At 47.6% G+C, this 14,055-nt stretch overlaps 1 protein-coding gene across 1 annotated transcript in view; it reads right to left on the bottom strand.

Annotated features, from left to right (window-relative positions):
* Nucleotides 1–12,705, bottom strand: part of KLHL22 (kelch like family member 22) — a 40,707-nt gene extending 28,002 nt beyond the window's left edge. Inside the window, exons 1-2 of the mRNA XM_030336653.1 lie at nt 12,663–12,705; nt 5,560–5,825 (exon numbers count right to left, since the gene is read on the bottom strand). Of these exons, the coding sequence (XP_030192513.1) occupies nt 5,560–5,786 (227 nt within the window). The 5' untranslated portion in view covers nt 5,787–5,825; nt 12,663–12,705. The remainder of the gene's footprint in view (nt 1–5,559; nt 5,826–12,662) is intronic.
* Nucleotides 12,706–14,055: the final 1,350 nt, after the last annotated feature.

Raw genomic sequence — 14,055 nt, 5'->3', positions numbered from 1 at the left:
AGAGAGCTAGCATCTTTGTGATGGACACAATGGACTCTATCTCACAAGCCAGCCTCTGGGCCTCTTTGCAGGTCTTATAGGTCACCTGCTCACAGACCTGACACTCGCACGTTATGTCTAATTCCTAGATATTTTACTCCATGCATACACTCTCAGGGGGTGCTTTCCCACTCTGTGGTACCCTGACTCACTCTTTGGGGTATCCAAGCATTGCGTGGACCTTGACTAGATCCTGAATGGAGAGGGGTGGGAGGAGACGGAAAACATTTTGGGGAAAACTAGGGAAATCTAAATATGAACATCAGATAAAATTATGGAATGATTGTAAATGTTCTTAGATTTATAATGGTACTAAAGATATACCAGAGAAGGCCCTTATTCTTAGAAGTGCAGTAAAGTATTTCCAGTAAAACTGTCATAGCTGCAACTTACTCTGAAGTGAATATGCAAAATGTTAACCAATGAAGCTAAGCAAAGGTCACAGGTGTGTTCACTCCACTGATCTTGCAGCTTTTCTATAGGATTGATACCTTTCAAAACAAGAGTTAGGGAGGGAAAAAAAGGCCAAAAGAAAAATAAAATATACAGGCACTCCTTCTGCTTTTGTTGTTTTTAACCAAAAATGGGTGCTTAATTCTTTATCATAGTCTTACCCCTTTTCTGTAACACTGAAATTATGTCAAAATAAAAACTTTAAAAGGGGAAAAACTTTTAAAATGATGTCCATACCTCATACCTATTAGAATGGCCCACTACCAAAAAAAAAAACCCAAAAACAAAAACAAAAACAAAAGAACCAAAAACAAAGTAATAAGTGTTGGTGAGAATACAGAGAAAATGGAACCCTTCTGCATTGTTGGAGGGAATGTTAAACTGATGGCAGCTGCCGTGGAAAACAGCATGGCAATTCCTCAAAAAATTAAACATAGAATTAACATATGACCCAGCAATTCCACTTTTGGGTACATACCCAAAAGAACTGAAAGGAAGGTGTTAAGAAGGTATTTGTACATCCACGTTCATAACAGCATCATTCACAATAACCAAGAGGCAAAACAACCCAAGTATCCATTGAGAAATGAATGGATTAACAAAATGGTATATTCATAAAATGAGACATTGTTCAGCCTTAAAGAGGAAGGAAATTCTGACACATGCTACAACGTGAATGAAACTTGAGATTATGCTAAGTGAAAGAAACCAGTCACAAAAGGACAAATACATATGATTCCACTTATAAAAAGTTCTAGAGGGGTGCCTGGGTGGTTCAGTAAGTTAAGCATCAACTCTTGATTTTGGCTCAGGTCATGATCTCAAGGTTCATGGGGCTCCACGCTCAGTGCGGAGCCTGCTTGGGTTTCTCTCTCTCCCTTGCTCTCTGCCCCTCTCCTTGCTTGCATGTGTATGCACATGCACACATGAGCTCTCAAAATAAATGTTAAAAAAAAAAAGTTCCTAGAAACAGAAAGTGAAATGGTAGGGCTGGGAGGAGGGTATGGAAAGCTGTTGTTTAATGGGTGCAGAATTTCAGTTTTGCGAGATGATAAAGTTCTAGAGACCCCTTCCACAACAGTGTGAATACACTTAACACTATTCAGCTGTACTCTTAAAAACTGGGTGGCTCAGTTGGTTAAGCGTCTGACTTCAGCTCAGGTCATGATCTCTCAGTTCATGGGTTCAAGCCCCGCGTTGGGCTCTCTGCTGTCACCTCAGAACCTGCTTCAGACAGTCTCCCTCTCTCTGCCCCTCCCTGCTTGCACACACACGTGCATACTCTCTCTCTCTCTCAAAAATAAACATGAAAAAAATGGTTAAGATGGTAAACCTTATCGTATATGCTTAAAATCACAGCAGGGGACCAACAAAATAAATGCAGGGCATGACCACCACAGAACACTGCAGAATCATAATGAGGGCTGCCTCTACTGCTAGGATACCATAACCAGATGTCCAGTAAACTCCCTCTGATGTCCAGTGAGGAACATTCCCTACATGAGCTTGTTCAGGCCCCCAATCCCTGGTCCAAATCCTAGAGGCCCAAGTGTGTTTCAGAATTCAAAAGGCTTCAACTGGAAAAACACTGCACCCATGCCATGTATGATGTCACACCCCTGAAGGGCCTAGGTCAGTATCTCATATCCAAACTCCTTAATATTTCCAAGTATACTGAGTGGGATAAAAATAAAATAAAATTAGGGAGGGAGCCAAACCATAAGAGACTCTTAAAAACTGAGAATAAACTGAGGGTTGATGGGGGGGTGGGAGGGAAGGGAAAGGGGGTGATGGTCATTGAGGAGAGCACCTGTTGGGATGAGCACTGGGTGTTGTATGGAAACCAATTTGACAATAAATTTCATAAAATAAAATAAAATAAAATAAAATAAAATAAGCCTCCTATGAGTTTAGGGTAGGTTTTGTGGTTCAGTAAATTTGTACCAAAATTTAAAAAAAAAAAAAAAAAACCTCATAGAAAAAATGGCAATGTGGGAGAACACACCTTTCCCTATCCCCCACAAAATCAACCACTAGACAGCTACCAACTAACAAAAATAGCTCTAAAGAGACCCCCTGAACACATTTATGACATTTTGGCAATGTGGTACAACAACAAAAAAACAAAACAATTTGTCAATTTCAGGACCAGTATTTGCAAAAATAAACAGTGTACGGATGAATAGGAACTTTTGAAAATAGTTACCATGGGGGGTGAGGGGGAGGTGGGGAGATGATATGGAAGGAAGGGCAGGGGTAAAGTGGTGCTTTCAACTTTTTTCCCACATATTCAAAAAGTATTTTAGCTGTGGGAATGGATGCTGATGTCTGTGGAGGGCTACAGACAAGGTCCCCTTTGAGCGATTAAGGACGACTTGCATTATAAAAAAGATTCTCTGACATGGAAACAAAGCCTCCCTGGGCTATGGTCTGTTGCTTTGCAAGTAACATTAGGGACAGTGGTGTTCTGGAACTCTGTACTGAGGTCTCACTGAACACGTCATGCTGTCATTCACAAACAAGCTGAAGTTTTCTTGTGTGTTGGCTAATCTCTCCAATTTTGATACCTGTGTTATATAACTCTCTTTTTTAAAAATTTGGAAACTTCTGGGGTGCCTGGGTGGCTCAGATGGTTGAGCATCCAACTTCGGCTCAGGTCATGATCTCGCAGTTTCTGAGTTCAAGCCCCGTGTCAGGCTCTGTGCCGACAGCTCAGAACCTAGAGTCTGCTTTGGGTTCTGTGTCTCCCTCACTCTCTGCCCCTCCCCTGCTCACACTCTCTTTCTCTCAAAAATAAATAAACGTTAAAAAATTTTTAAAAAATAATAATAATTTGGAAACTTCCTTTCTCTTTATCTGCTATGAAAAAGCTTAAATGGCATTAGAGTTTGTTCATAAAAGGGATAACTCCCCAGGATGTGTCTGGGCTTCATGCTTTCGTGGAAAATAGAACTTTCTGTTTCAGGCATGAAGTTCTATCAATACACACTTTGTAGAAAATCATCAGTTTTATTCAAATTTTCAAAATCACAGACATTGAGTTAAGTTGACTGTCTTACAATTCACAGTATGAAAACAGGGAGGGATACATGACCCAGAGAGGCCACATACAATACAGAACACTTGAGCCATCTGACACACAGCCCAGGAGTAGACAGGGCAAAGCAGGAGAGGGTTACAGGAGCCAAAAGATTAGTACAGTGGACAGTTCTTACCACAAGCCAAAAAACCAAGACCCAAGATCACGGTTTAGTCAATCCCTAAACCCTGCACAGAGTGCATACCAAAGGAGGTTTCCTGTAGGGAGCGCCTCTTAAGAAAAGTGCCATCCAGCTCTTTAGCCCCAAGAGGTCAGCAGCCGCCTGCAGGGAGGAGCTAGCCCTGAGAGGCAGGGGCTGGGAAAAGGTGCAAGACAAGAAGAGCAAGCTCCCCAGAGGAAGATGCACCTCAGCTGGGTCTGGAAGATATCACTGCAGGGCAGGAAAGGCAGAGAAGGGCAGCACTGCTGAGTAACAGCAAAAACAGGGGCAAGAGAGCCTGCCCATGTCTGCCCTAGGCCACCACTGGTCATGTTCTGTATAAACTTTCGGGAAAACAGGAGGCCAATACTTATACCATGAAAAAATATTTCACTCAATCTGGGGCGCCCGGCTAGATCAGTTGGAGGAGCATGTGACTCTTGATCTCAGGGTCATGAGTTCAAGCCTCACATTGGAATAGAGATTACTTAAAAAACAAACAAAAAAACCCAAGAACTATAACCAATACTTGAAGACGAAACAATCAGAATCAGAACTGGAATGGGAATCAGGTAGCCATGGCTGGGGCTCACTCCTGAGCCTCCTCTCACAAGCATGCAATGAGGGCAGTGGCACCAATTCTTCCCAATGTGCCAATGGCTGGGATGGGGTCATGCAGGAAGCCATGAGAAACCCCAAGGGGCAAAGAATCCAGGGAGGAAGGAAGAAGGTCAGAGACTTAGGCCCTCAAGATGAGAAGGTGTGGGACAGAAGGTCGACGGCCAGGGAAGGGGCACAAAAGGCACAATTCCTCACATCACATGGCTATGTGGACACTACATATACAGGACTGACCACTCAGCCTTGGTCTTGGCACCCGCTCGGATGGGCTTCTAACCAGCCTTACAAGACCACCACTGGGGGAGGGGGGCACTAAAAGACTAAGGTATAAAGTGCCACAATGTCTTAAAAAAGGCGTGTATGGGGGCGCCTGGGTGGCTCAGTCAGTTAAGCACCTGACTCTTGATTTTGGCTTAGGTCATGATCCCAGGGTCATTAGATGGGGCCCTGTTGTCAGGCTCTGCACTGTGTGTGGAGCCTGCTTAAGATTCTCTCCCTCTCCCTCTCTCTTTCTCCCTCTCTCCCTCTCTCCCCCCTCACCCATCCCTCCCTACTGGCATGCACACGAGTGTACTCTCCCAAACAAAAGGGGGAGGCATGTATGTGTGTGTGTCTGTGTGTGTGAAGAGAAAGGAAATATGAAAAAATGTCAACAACTGGTATTAAGATGTTCGTAATATTCTTTCAACTTTTCCACAGATCTGAAATTTTTCAAAATGAAATATTGGGGAAACCAGAGTAAAATAGAACAAAAATGTGTTTTATACCAAGATATAGAAAATTCATTTTATAAAACACAACAAAGTCTAGCATTGGCTTTTTAAAAAAAACAGGAAGAAAGGGGGGCGCTTGGCTGGTTCAGTCAGAAAAGCATGCGACTCTTGACCTTGGGGTTGTGAGTTCAAGCCCCTTGTTGGGTATAGAGATTACTTAAAAATAAATAAATAAAAGAGAAATAGGAAAAAAGAGAAGGTGCCCCAAAAACAAGACAGCTGGAAGAAAAACAGATTCAAAAACCCCTCTGTCCCACTCACTGTTGGGGAGTCATCACAACAAGCAGTGGGAGAAGCTCGGGGAGAAGCAAGGGACTTGGCAGCTTCTGGCTGGTCCCTCCCACCAGATCACTGTGGGTGCCAACACAATACCTAGTGGAGCCAGGACTACCTGTTACCTTACTCGTAAGAACAGAACACGTGACGTAACTCACCTGAAGTAATCGCAGGACGCAGCCAGCAGGATTCGATGGGCCTCGATGTGTCTCCCCTCCACCACCAGGACCACATCAAAGAGGATGCCACTGTCCCGGAGAGCCAGGAGCCCCCGGAGCAGAGCCTGGGAGTGCTGTGCACTCCGGTAAGTGTTGTTGACACAATGAGGGTGTGAGGGCTGCACAGGCAACTTGCACAGCTGAGTGAACTCCTGCTCCTCTGCCATCCTGACCACCACACCAGACCTCACCACTGCGGCTGTCAGCTGGCAAGACAGAGGGGACACAGAATAAGCCAGGGAGGTAACACCACACAATACGCAGACTGGCCAGCTCTTCTCCCAAGTGGCACCTGCTGCTCCTGGCACTTTTGTTCCTCCCACCAGCACACCTGTGCTTCCCCTGTGGTTTGTTTTTTTTTCTTTTTAAACATTTATTCAGTTTTGAGAGATAGAGAGAGTGCAAGTGGGGGAGGGGCAGATACAGAGGGAGACACAGAATCTGGAGCAGGCTCCGGGCTCTGAGCTGTCAGCACAGAGCCCGACTCAAGCTGGGCTAGAACTCACCGACAGTTGAGATTGTGACCTGAGCCCAAGTCGGCCATTTAACTGAATGAGCCACACAGGTGCCCTGCCCCTGTGGTCTTAAACCCCTGGATTTCCTCTTCCCTCCCACTGCTCATCTGAACCTGGAGCCTCCTTCCTGATGACCTGTATGTCCCTTCATCTCTAAGATTCTTCATTAAATTTTATCTCCTTTAGCATCTCTGGGAAACAAAAGGTTCTGGAAACAGACTGACCTTGGTTGGGGCCCTGGCCCTACCACAGATTCACTGCATGACCAACCTGAGTTCAGGATCCTCAAATGAAAAAAGGGAAATAAAATCACCCCTCCTGTTCAGAAAGTCTAAAACTGGTAAACAATGAATATAAAGCATCAGCACAGAACAGGTTCTCAAGAGCTCTTCCTCTCTGCCATTAAGAAAGAACAAACCCTGGGTGCCTGGTGGCTCAGTTGGTTAAGCGTTCAACTTTAGCTCAGGTCTTGATTTCAAAGTTCGTAAGTTGGAGCTCCACATCAGGCTCTGTACTCACAGTGAGGAGCCTGCCTGGATCCTCTGTCTCCCTCTCTGTCTGCCCCTCCTGTGGGTATGCTCTCTCTCTTTCAAAAATAATAAACATTAAAAAAAAAAAAAAAAAAAAGAGCCTGAGTATCACAGTCAGCTAAGCATCTGACTTCAGTTCAGATCATGATCTCAAGGTTCGTGAGTCTGGGCCTTGCTTCAGGCTCTCTGCTGCAGAGCCCGTTTAAGATCCTCCATCTCCTGGTCTCTCTGCCCCTCCTGCAGGTGTGCACCCTCTCTCTCTCTCAAAAATAAATAAACATTTAGGGGCGCCTGGGTGGCGCAGTCGGTTAAGCGTCCGACTTCAGCCAGGTCACGATCTCGCGGTCCGTGAGTTCGAGCCCCGCGTCAGGCTCTGGGCTGATGGCTCAGAGCCTGGAGCCTGTTTCCGATTCTGTGTCTCCCTCTCTCTCTGCCCCCTCCCCCGTTCATGCTCTGTCTCTCTCTGTCCCAAAAATAAATAAACGTTTAAAAATAAATAAATAAATAAATAAATAAATAAACATTTAAAATAAAATTAAACAATTGAATAGGTAAATAAAAGAACAAAACTGGGGCGCCTGGCTGGCTCAGTCAGTAGAGCATGCAACTCTTTAATCTCGGGGTTGTGAGTTCAAGCCCCACATTGGGTACAGAGTTTACTTAAAAAAGAGAGAGAAAGGGAAAGAACAAAATTGGGTTCCATCATTAGAATGGATGCATAAAAATGACAAGAGACCTGAGTGGTGACCAGGAGACCCAGAGAAGGGTCCAGGACTTGTCTTCTTTTACCAAGATTCTGAGTCAAGCACAGTAACTTCAACTAGACCTCTGCATTCAAGATATCTGCATCATGTTTTTAATTCAAGGTTACTTTGTAATAATTGAGTCAGCATGTTCAAAACATGCACACAATATGAGTTGGAGCCTCAGAAACCCAGTCAGTAAAACAAACCTACTTCAAACACACTTGGGTCACTCACTCTGAGTTAGGGGATTACCCAGTCCTGCACTGCACTGTGGGACTGAGCTACACACTCTCCAGGCCACAACACTGTCACACCCAGCCAGCAGGCAATAGCCCAAGGGGCACCTGCCTCACTGCCTGTGAACATCTGCCTCCCCCACCTACCACCATTCCACTATCCCCTCCCCCAAATTAGTTTCTTCTCCAATTCCCTTGGACTGTATCTTTAGGAGAAAAAATTATAGGGGTGCCTGGCTGACTCAGTGGGCAGAGCATGCAACTTTTAATCTCACGGTTTTCAGTTCAAGCTCCACATTGGGCATGGAGTCTACTTAAAATTAAAAAGAGAGAGACAGAATAAAAAAGAAAAATAGATTCTACTATAAAACTTGCCAAAAAGAAGAGGCCTCCCTCCTCACTACTAGAGCTCAAGAGCACCCCTTGCTACTGCCTCCCCCTTCCCCTCCCCCTTTTCCCCACTCCACCTGATTGCTTTGGACTCATTGTTGTTTCCCATCCAACATATTCAATTTCCCTCTGTGCTGGCCCCCTCAGTGTACCTCCTGGATTTGGGACCTTCACCCATCCACTTCTTCCTTCCCACCCCAGACTGGCTCATATACAGACAGCTGAGGCCAAGGGATATCACCCACTAACCACTTCTGACCTGATATGCTGCTGCGTGGCAATGCCCTCTTTTCTGATCTCTTCCCTTCAGCCAACACACTCTGTCCCAGCCCTCCCCCTCTTTCCCAAGAATCTCCCCTATATTCCCAAATGCAATACTCCAGTTTCTCTTCAGATCATATAAATCTTTTGCCTTTTAGCAAATGCACCTCCAGCTCAATGCCTAATCCAGCCAGCAGCCCTCTCCATTGGTCTAGTTTTCTTATTCACACAGCCACCATTTCCATGTCAGAAACCTCATGGTTTCAATGTTCTCTGATCTCTTTTCCTTTTTATACCTTGTGTCCTATCAGACCCTCTAGTTCTGATTCATTCTCTCCCATCTCAGACGCCCATCCACTTAGTCCTCCATGGCCACCACTCTGGGTCAGAGACCACAGTAGTGATACTCCAACTGGTTTGCTTCCTCCTGTCCCATCCTCCTGAGTTCCCCTGCTCAGGCTGCAGGGAGTCCCCAAATGCCCAATGAGTATACCACCTGGCTTCTCAAGCACTAGCTCCCTACTGCCTTCTGCTTAGATCTCCCCGCTATCTGGCTCAAAATGTTCCTTCCCCTATACTGTCACTAGCCCTAAGACCAAAAGGGACATGAGTCATCCTCTGAACACCTTCAGACTCCCACCTAGGCCTGTTTCTTTATAACCCCATATTGGTCAAGGTCTAGCTCAATCACTTCTCCCTCTGTCACCGTATCAAGAACATGACAGGCATGCTCCATCAATGCAGCTGTTCTAGCTACTCACCAGCTAAGGCTTTACCTCACCCACATTGCAGAACCCCATGGCTGTCTAATCACAGTCCTGCTAATCACAGGACTCTGGGCACTTAGCTCATCTCCAAGCCTCAGCTTCCTCCTCACTACCATGACCATTAGGGAGTCAAGAGGGCCTCCGTCTCTAGTGGTGGCAATGGCGACTGACTACTCCAACAGACATCAGTCCCCAGTGAGTCCCCACACTCTGTGAGCACATCAGCACTTCTGCCCCTTTGGGAAGGGATCAATGGTAGCTACACTTACTACAAGTCCAGAATACAGTACAATGAGAAGACTGCCTCCTTGGGTAAGCCAAGCACATTCACCAAGCACAATTAAGGAACTAAGCTAGGTGCTGAGTGCAGTGTGAAGAAAAATGAACCGACTTCCTGCTCTGAAGGAGCAAAGCTTGGAGCACAACACATTCACAGCCTTGTTCATAAAGCAAGCATTGGCCACGACCAAAATGTCGATCCTCAGAGGAACGGATGCTGCACACAGTGAGCTGACAGAACACTAGATATCAGTTAAAATGAGCAAACTAGAACTCATGCTATAGTCATGACCATGGAGAAATCTCAAAGCTGCACAGAGGAACAAGCACACCACAGAATATAGTACAGAAAGTTTGAAAACACCCAACAAAATGCTGTTCAATTTTACTTATAGATAGGTGTTATGGTATAAGATAGTATAGACACGTTAAAGGAATTCAGGATCAGGATTATCTCCAGCACGGAAAAAGGGAATGTTTTCTTTCTTTAAAACAAACAAAAAACAAGTAAGACAAAACATCAGGATCTGATAGGGAGAGGCGGTGAGTAACTTTTCTGTCAGTATGAAATATTTAAAAATTACATTCTCTGGGGCGCCTGGGTGGCTCAGTTGGTTGGGTGTCCGACTTCGGCTCAGGTCATGATCTCACGGTTTGTGAGTTCGAGCCCCGCATCGGGCTCTGTGCTGACAGCTCTGAGCCTGGAGCCTGCTTTGGATTCTGTGTCTCCCTCTCTCTGCCCCTCCGCTGCTTACGGTCTGTCTCTGTCTCTCAATAATAAACAAATGGTAAAAAAAAATAATAATAAAAATAAAAATTACATTCTCAAACTTATTTTTAATATGTTCACATGATTCAAATTCAAAAGGCACAGAAAGGCATATTGTGAAACTTAAGTCTCCCTCCAACTTATGCCCCAACCAGATCCTCTCCCGGAAGAAAACTACTATTCTACCTTCTCTTCAGGGGGCATCTAGATTCGAAGGCAAATCTGTAAATCTACACCATTTCACCCTTTATTAACTTTTGCATATGAAAACTTAATATCCCTCCCACAGTCTATTGTATGGATAAAGCATATTTAACCAGTTCTTTTCAGAGAGACATCTGGGTTTCCTCCAATTGTCTGCTTTTGCAGTTACATACTGAAAATCCTTTAGATGTATGTGCCACACATGTAGCAGTGATCTGAGGAAAATGTTCTAGATACAGAACTGTTGGATATTAATTTTAATGTATATTTCTCATTGTAAGGCATATGGCCAAACTGCCCTCTATAGAGGTTGTACTAACTTATTCTCCCACCGGCAAAGTATGGGAACCTGATTCCAACCACTGTCTTGCCCACCAATAGCATTTCTTTTCACTCTTTGTTGACTTAGATGAAAACAGCATATCAGGGGTGCCTGGGGTGGCTCTGTAGGTTAAGCACCCAACTTTGGCTCAGATGATCTAGCAGTTTGTGTGTTTGAGCCCCCAGTCAGGCTCTCTGCTGTCCTCTCTTCCCCTCTCTGCCCCTCCCCTACTTGTGTAAGCCCACAGGCGCTCTCACTCTCTCAAAACAAAACATTAAAAAAAGACAAAGAAAAACAGCATTCCACAATGTAATTATACTTCAGTAATTGACAAAGCTTCAAAAAATAAAAAGTTAGGTCAAATGCAACACTTCTTTTGGGATTCCTTTCCCATGTCATTCTTTATTTGAAATGTTCTTGGGCGCTCACTTGGTGTCACCTTCTTTCTCGATTCATTTTACAGAAGTTATTCTATCATGAAGCTCTTCCCTAGATTAAGTTCCCTCTGGCTCCATAGCATTTCTGATTCTACTCATCACAAGCAAGGCTCCTCCATTTTGTGTTGTTCAAAGTTTTTGAGGTGAGTAGGAAGGAAGCTTTATGTCCCAAATTGAAAGATGTAAAATGCTTTTTTATGAACTCATGGATGAGAGTCAAAAGCATTTTCAAAGAATTTTCAACTCAATACCAGTCAAAAAAAAATTTTTTTTAACGCTTATTTATTTTTGAGAGACAGCGCGCGCGGGCCCACCAGCATGCGCCCGCACACACGAGCAGGAAAGGGGCAGGGAGAGTAGGAGACAGAATTGGAAGGAAACAGGGTCCAGGCTCCAAGCTGTCAGCACAGAGCCCGACGCTGGGCTCGAACTCACAGAACTGTGAGATCATGACCTAAGCCCAAGTCCATGCGCCCGCACACACGAGCAGGAAAGGGGCAGGGAGAGTAGGAGACAGAATTGGAAGGAAACAGGGTCCAGGCTCCAAGCTGTCAGCACAGAGCCCGACGCTGGGCTCGAACTCACAGAACTGTGAGATCATGACCTAAGCCCAAGTCGGATACTCAACCGACTGGGCCACCCAGGTGCCCCAACTCAACACCATTCACTGCGCAGGCACCCCTCAGGTCTCTGTAGAGCCCCAAAACAGCGTCTGCACTCAATGAACCCCAATCCTTAGCAGCATGAAGCAAGGTCTGCAATACAGGGAAAACGACAGTCGGGAAGAGGAGACGAGGGAGTGGGTACCAATTTCCAGAGTGTGGAGCTATCACAGAGGTGCCAACTGAGGTGCTCTCTGGCACCAGTCTTCCAGAAAGCTGAGTTGGGGCATCTTGGCGCGCCAAACCTACGGCCCAGGCCCGGCCCCACGGACGCCTAGCGCGAAAGGGACCCTGGGCATCAGGCGATGGCAACTCCGAGACTCCAGCCCACCCAGGCTTGGAAATAATTAGAACCCGCAGCCAACGCTTCGGGGCCCGAGATTTTGCAATGACAGAGCGATCTCCGGCTTTTCTTGGGAAACCTCGCCAGCCAGCGAGGTTGGACTCCCTCAGCTGCAACCCGCGGGCCCCCGACCCTGGGCCTGGGTGTGCCGCTGAGGAAACTGAGGCAGGCAGGCCGAGGTCCAAGGTCACACCAGGTGGCAGCAGCCCAGCCCCGCCCCGCCCGCCTGTTGCAGAACCCGCCCGCGCGCAGCGCGGAGGGTCGCGGCTAGGAAGGCCCGCCGCAGGTGACAGGCCTTCCCGAGAGCTAGAAGGCCGGCGGGTCCCGCCTACAAGCGGAGGCCTGGTACTTCTGCGAGCGCCAGCTCTCCACCCCGGGCGGCGCCCGGGGGTCCCGCCCGCCGCGCCCCCGCCACGTCAGGCCGAGGGCTAGCCTCAGGCCGCCACTCCCGCGCCTCCGACCCGCGCCTGCCCCTGTGTCCCCGCGCCCCCCGAGCTGCTCCCCCAGGCCCAGCGGCCGCCCGCCGCCTACCACCCGCGCTCTCTGCCGCCTGGCCCGCCCTACCCGCGCTTCGCAGTTCACCTGGTGCCGCCGCAAGCCGAGGCCGCACTCGCGGGAGGCGGGGGCGGGGCGGGCGGGCGGCCGCAGGGCGGGGCCTCAGCGAGTCACATGGCCGCGCTGCGCATGCGCCGACAGGGTGCGCACGGAGACCAGGGGGCGCCTCACTAGGGGGCTGGGGGAAGGGCGCCCGGCCGGGGCAGGAGGAGAGGCGCCGCCCCAAGCGGCTCTTGTGCGGTTGCGGCTCCGGTCTTGGCTCAGTGGAGAAGGGCTACAGCCGCCCGGGTGAACGTGCGTCTCTGCATCTGGCTTAACTTAACTCTTGACACCTAGTGGGGCTGAATAAATGAATAAGTGAATAAATAGAGCAATGCCTTTTGGGGAGGGTCGCGCCCGTAAATCTATTTCCTCCTTTCTTCTCTCGTTTCATCTCTCCTTCGCTCTCACTTATTCATCCCTCACTCACTCATTCCTTCGATCCCTTCCCTCCTTTATTCCTTTTCTCCTCATTATCTCTCTCACTCATTCTCATTCATTCCATCTCTCACTCATTGCTTCCTTCCCTCCTGGTCCCTTTAGGCCCCCTGTTGATCGCCTGCCCTCTGCTGGATCTTGGAGAGAAAAGATGAACACGGTCAGAGTGAACAGGTATTTTCCTGTTTACTAAGATTCTGGAGTAAGTCCAATTCCCATCCCAAAGACCCCAGCAGTCTGCCAGGAGGCTCTTGGCGTTCATTTTTCCACACCTCACCTGCAAGAGGATCTTGTCCTCCGAGGCTCGTTTGTAATTGCCCTGTCCAGAGGTTCCAGCCAGCAGAGCCTCCTGATAGATAAAGTTGGGGTGTTCCACACCGTTTTTGATGAGAGGTGTTATGGAGGGTGGTGGAGCTGTGGTGGAAGGATGTGGCTAGGGATGGCTCCTGGTTAAAAAGAAAGGTGTAGGGGAATGTAGAAGAGGAAGAGAGGCACTGTCCTGGCTGAGCCCACACAGCTGCCCAAGAGTCTAGACAAGGGTCAGGAGAGTAGGACCAGACTCCAGGACCAGAGGTTCCCAATAGGAGTGGACTTCTGGGAAGACTTTCTGGAGGAGGTGACCCCGTAGCTACACAACAAATTAGAATTTGGGGGGAGTGGGAAAAGCATTCCAGAATGAGGAATGTCAGCAGAGGCACGAAGATGAGATCCAGAGGAATGAATGGTCCAGAGGCCACCAGGAGTTTCTGACCCTGAAGGTAAGACGAAAGCAGACACTACCTCTGGAGGTGCAGGTGGATGTGGCCAGGAGGGCAGCCTTCAGCTAGGGATGGCAGATGCCAAGGTGGGTTGCAGACTCTGGACTACAGGATGGGAGGAGGCCAAGTATAAGGGCAGCAGTGAAGCTATAGCCTCAGATGGGCAGGGAGTGCAGACAGGTTGG

Source organism: Lynx canadensis, chromosome D3, assembly GCF_007474595.2.
Source record: "Lynx canadensis isolate LIC74 chromosome D3, mLynCan4.pri.v2, whole genome shotgun sequence".
Taxonomy (NCBI): Eukaryota; Metazoa; Chordata; class Mammalia; order Carnivora; family Felidae; genus Lynx; species Lynx canadensis.
This window is presented reverse-complemented; position numbering and strand designations above follow the sequence as displayed.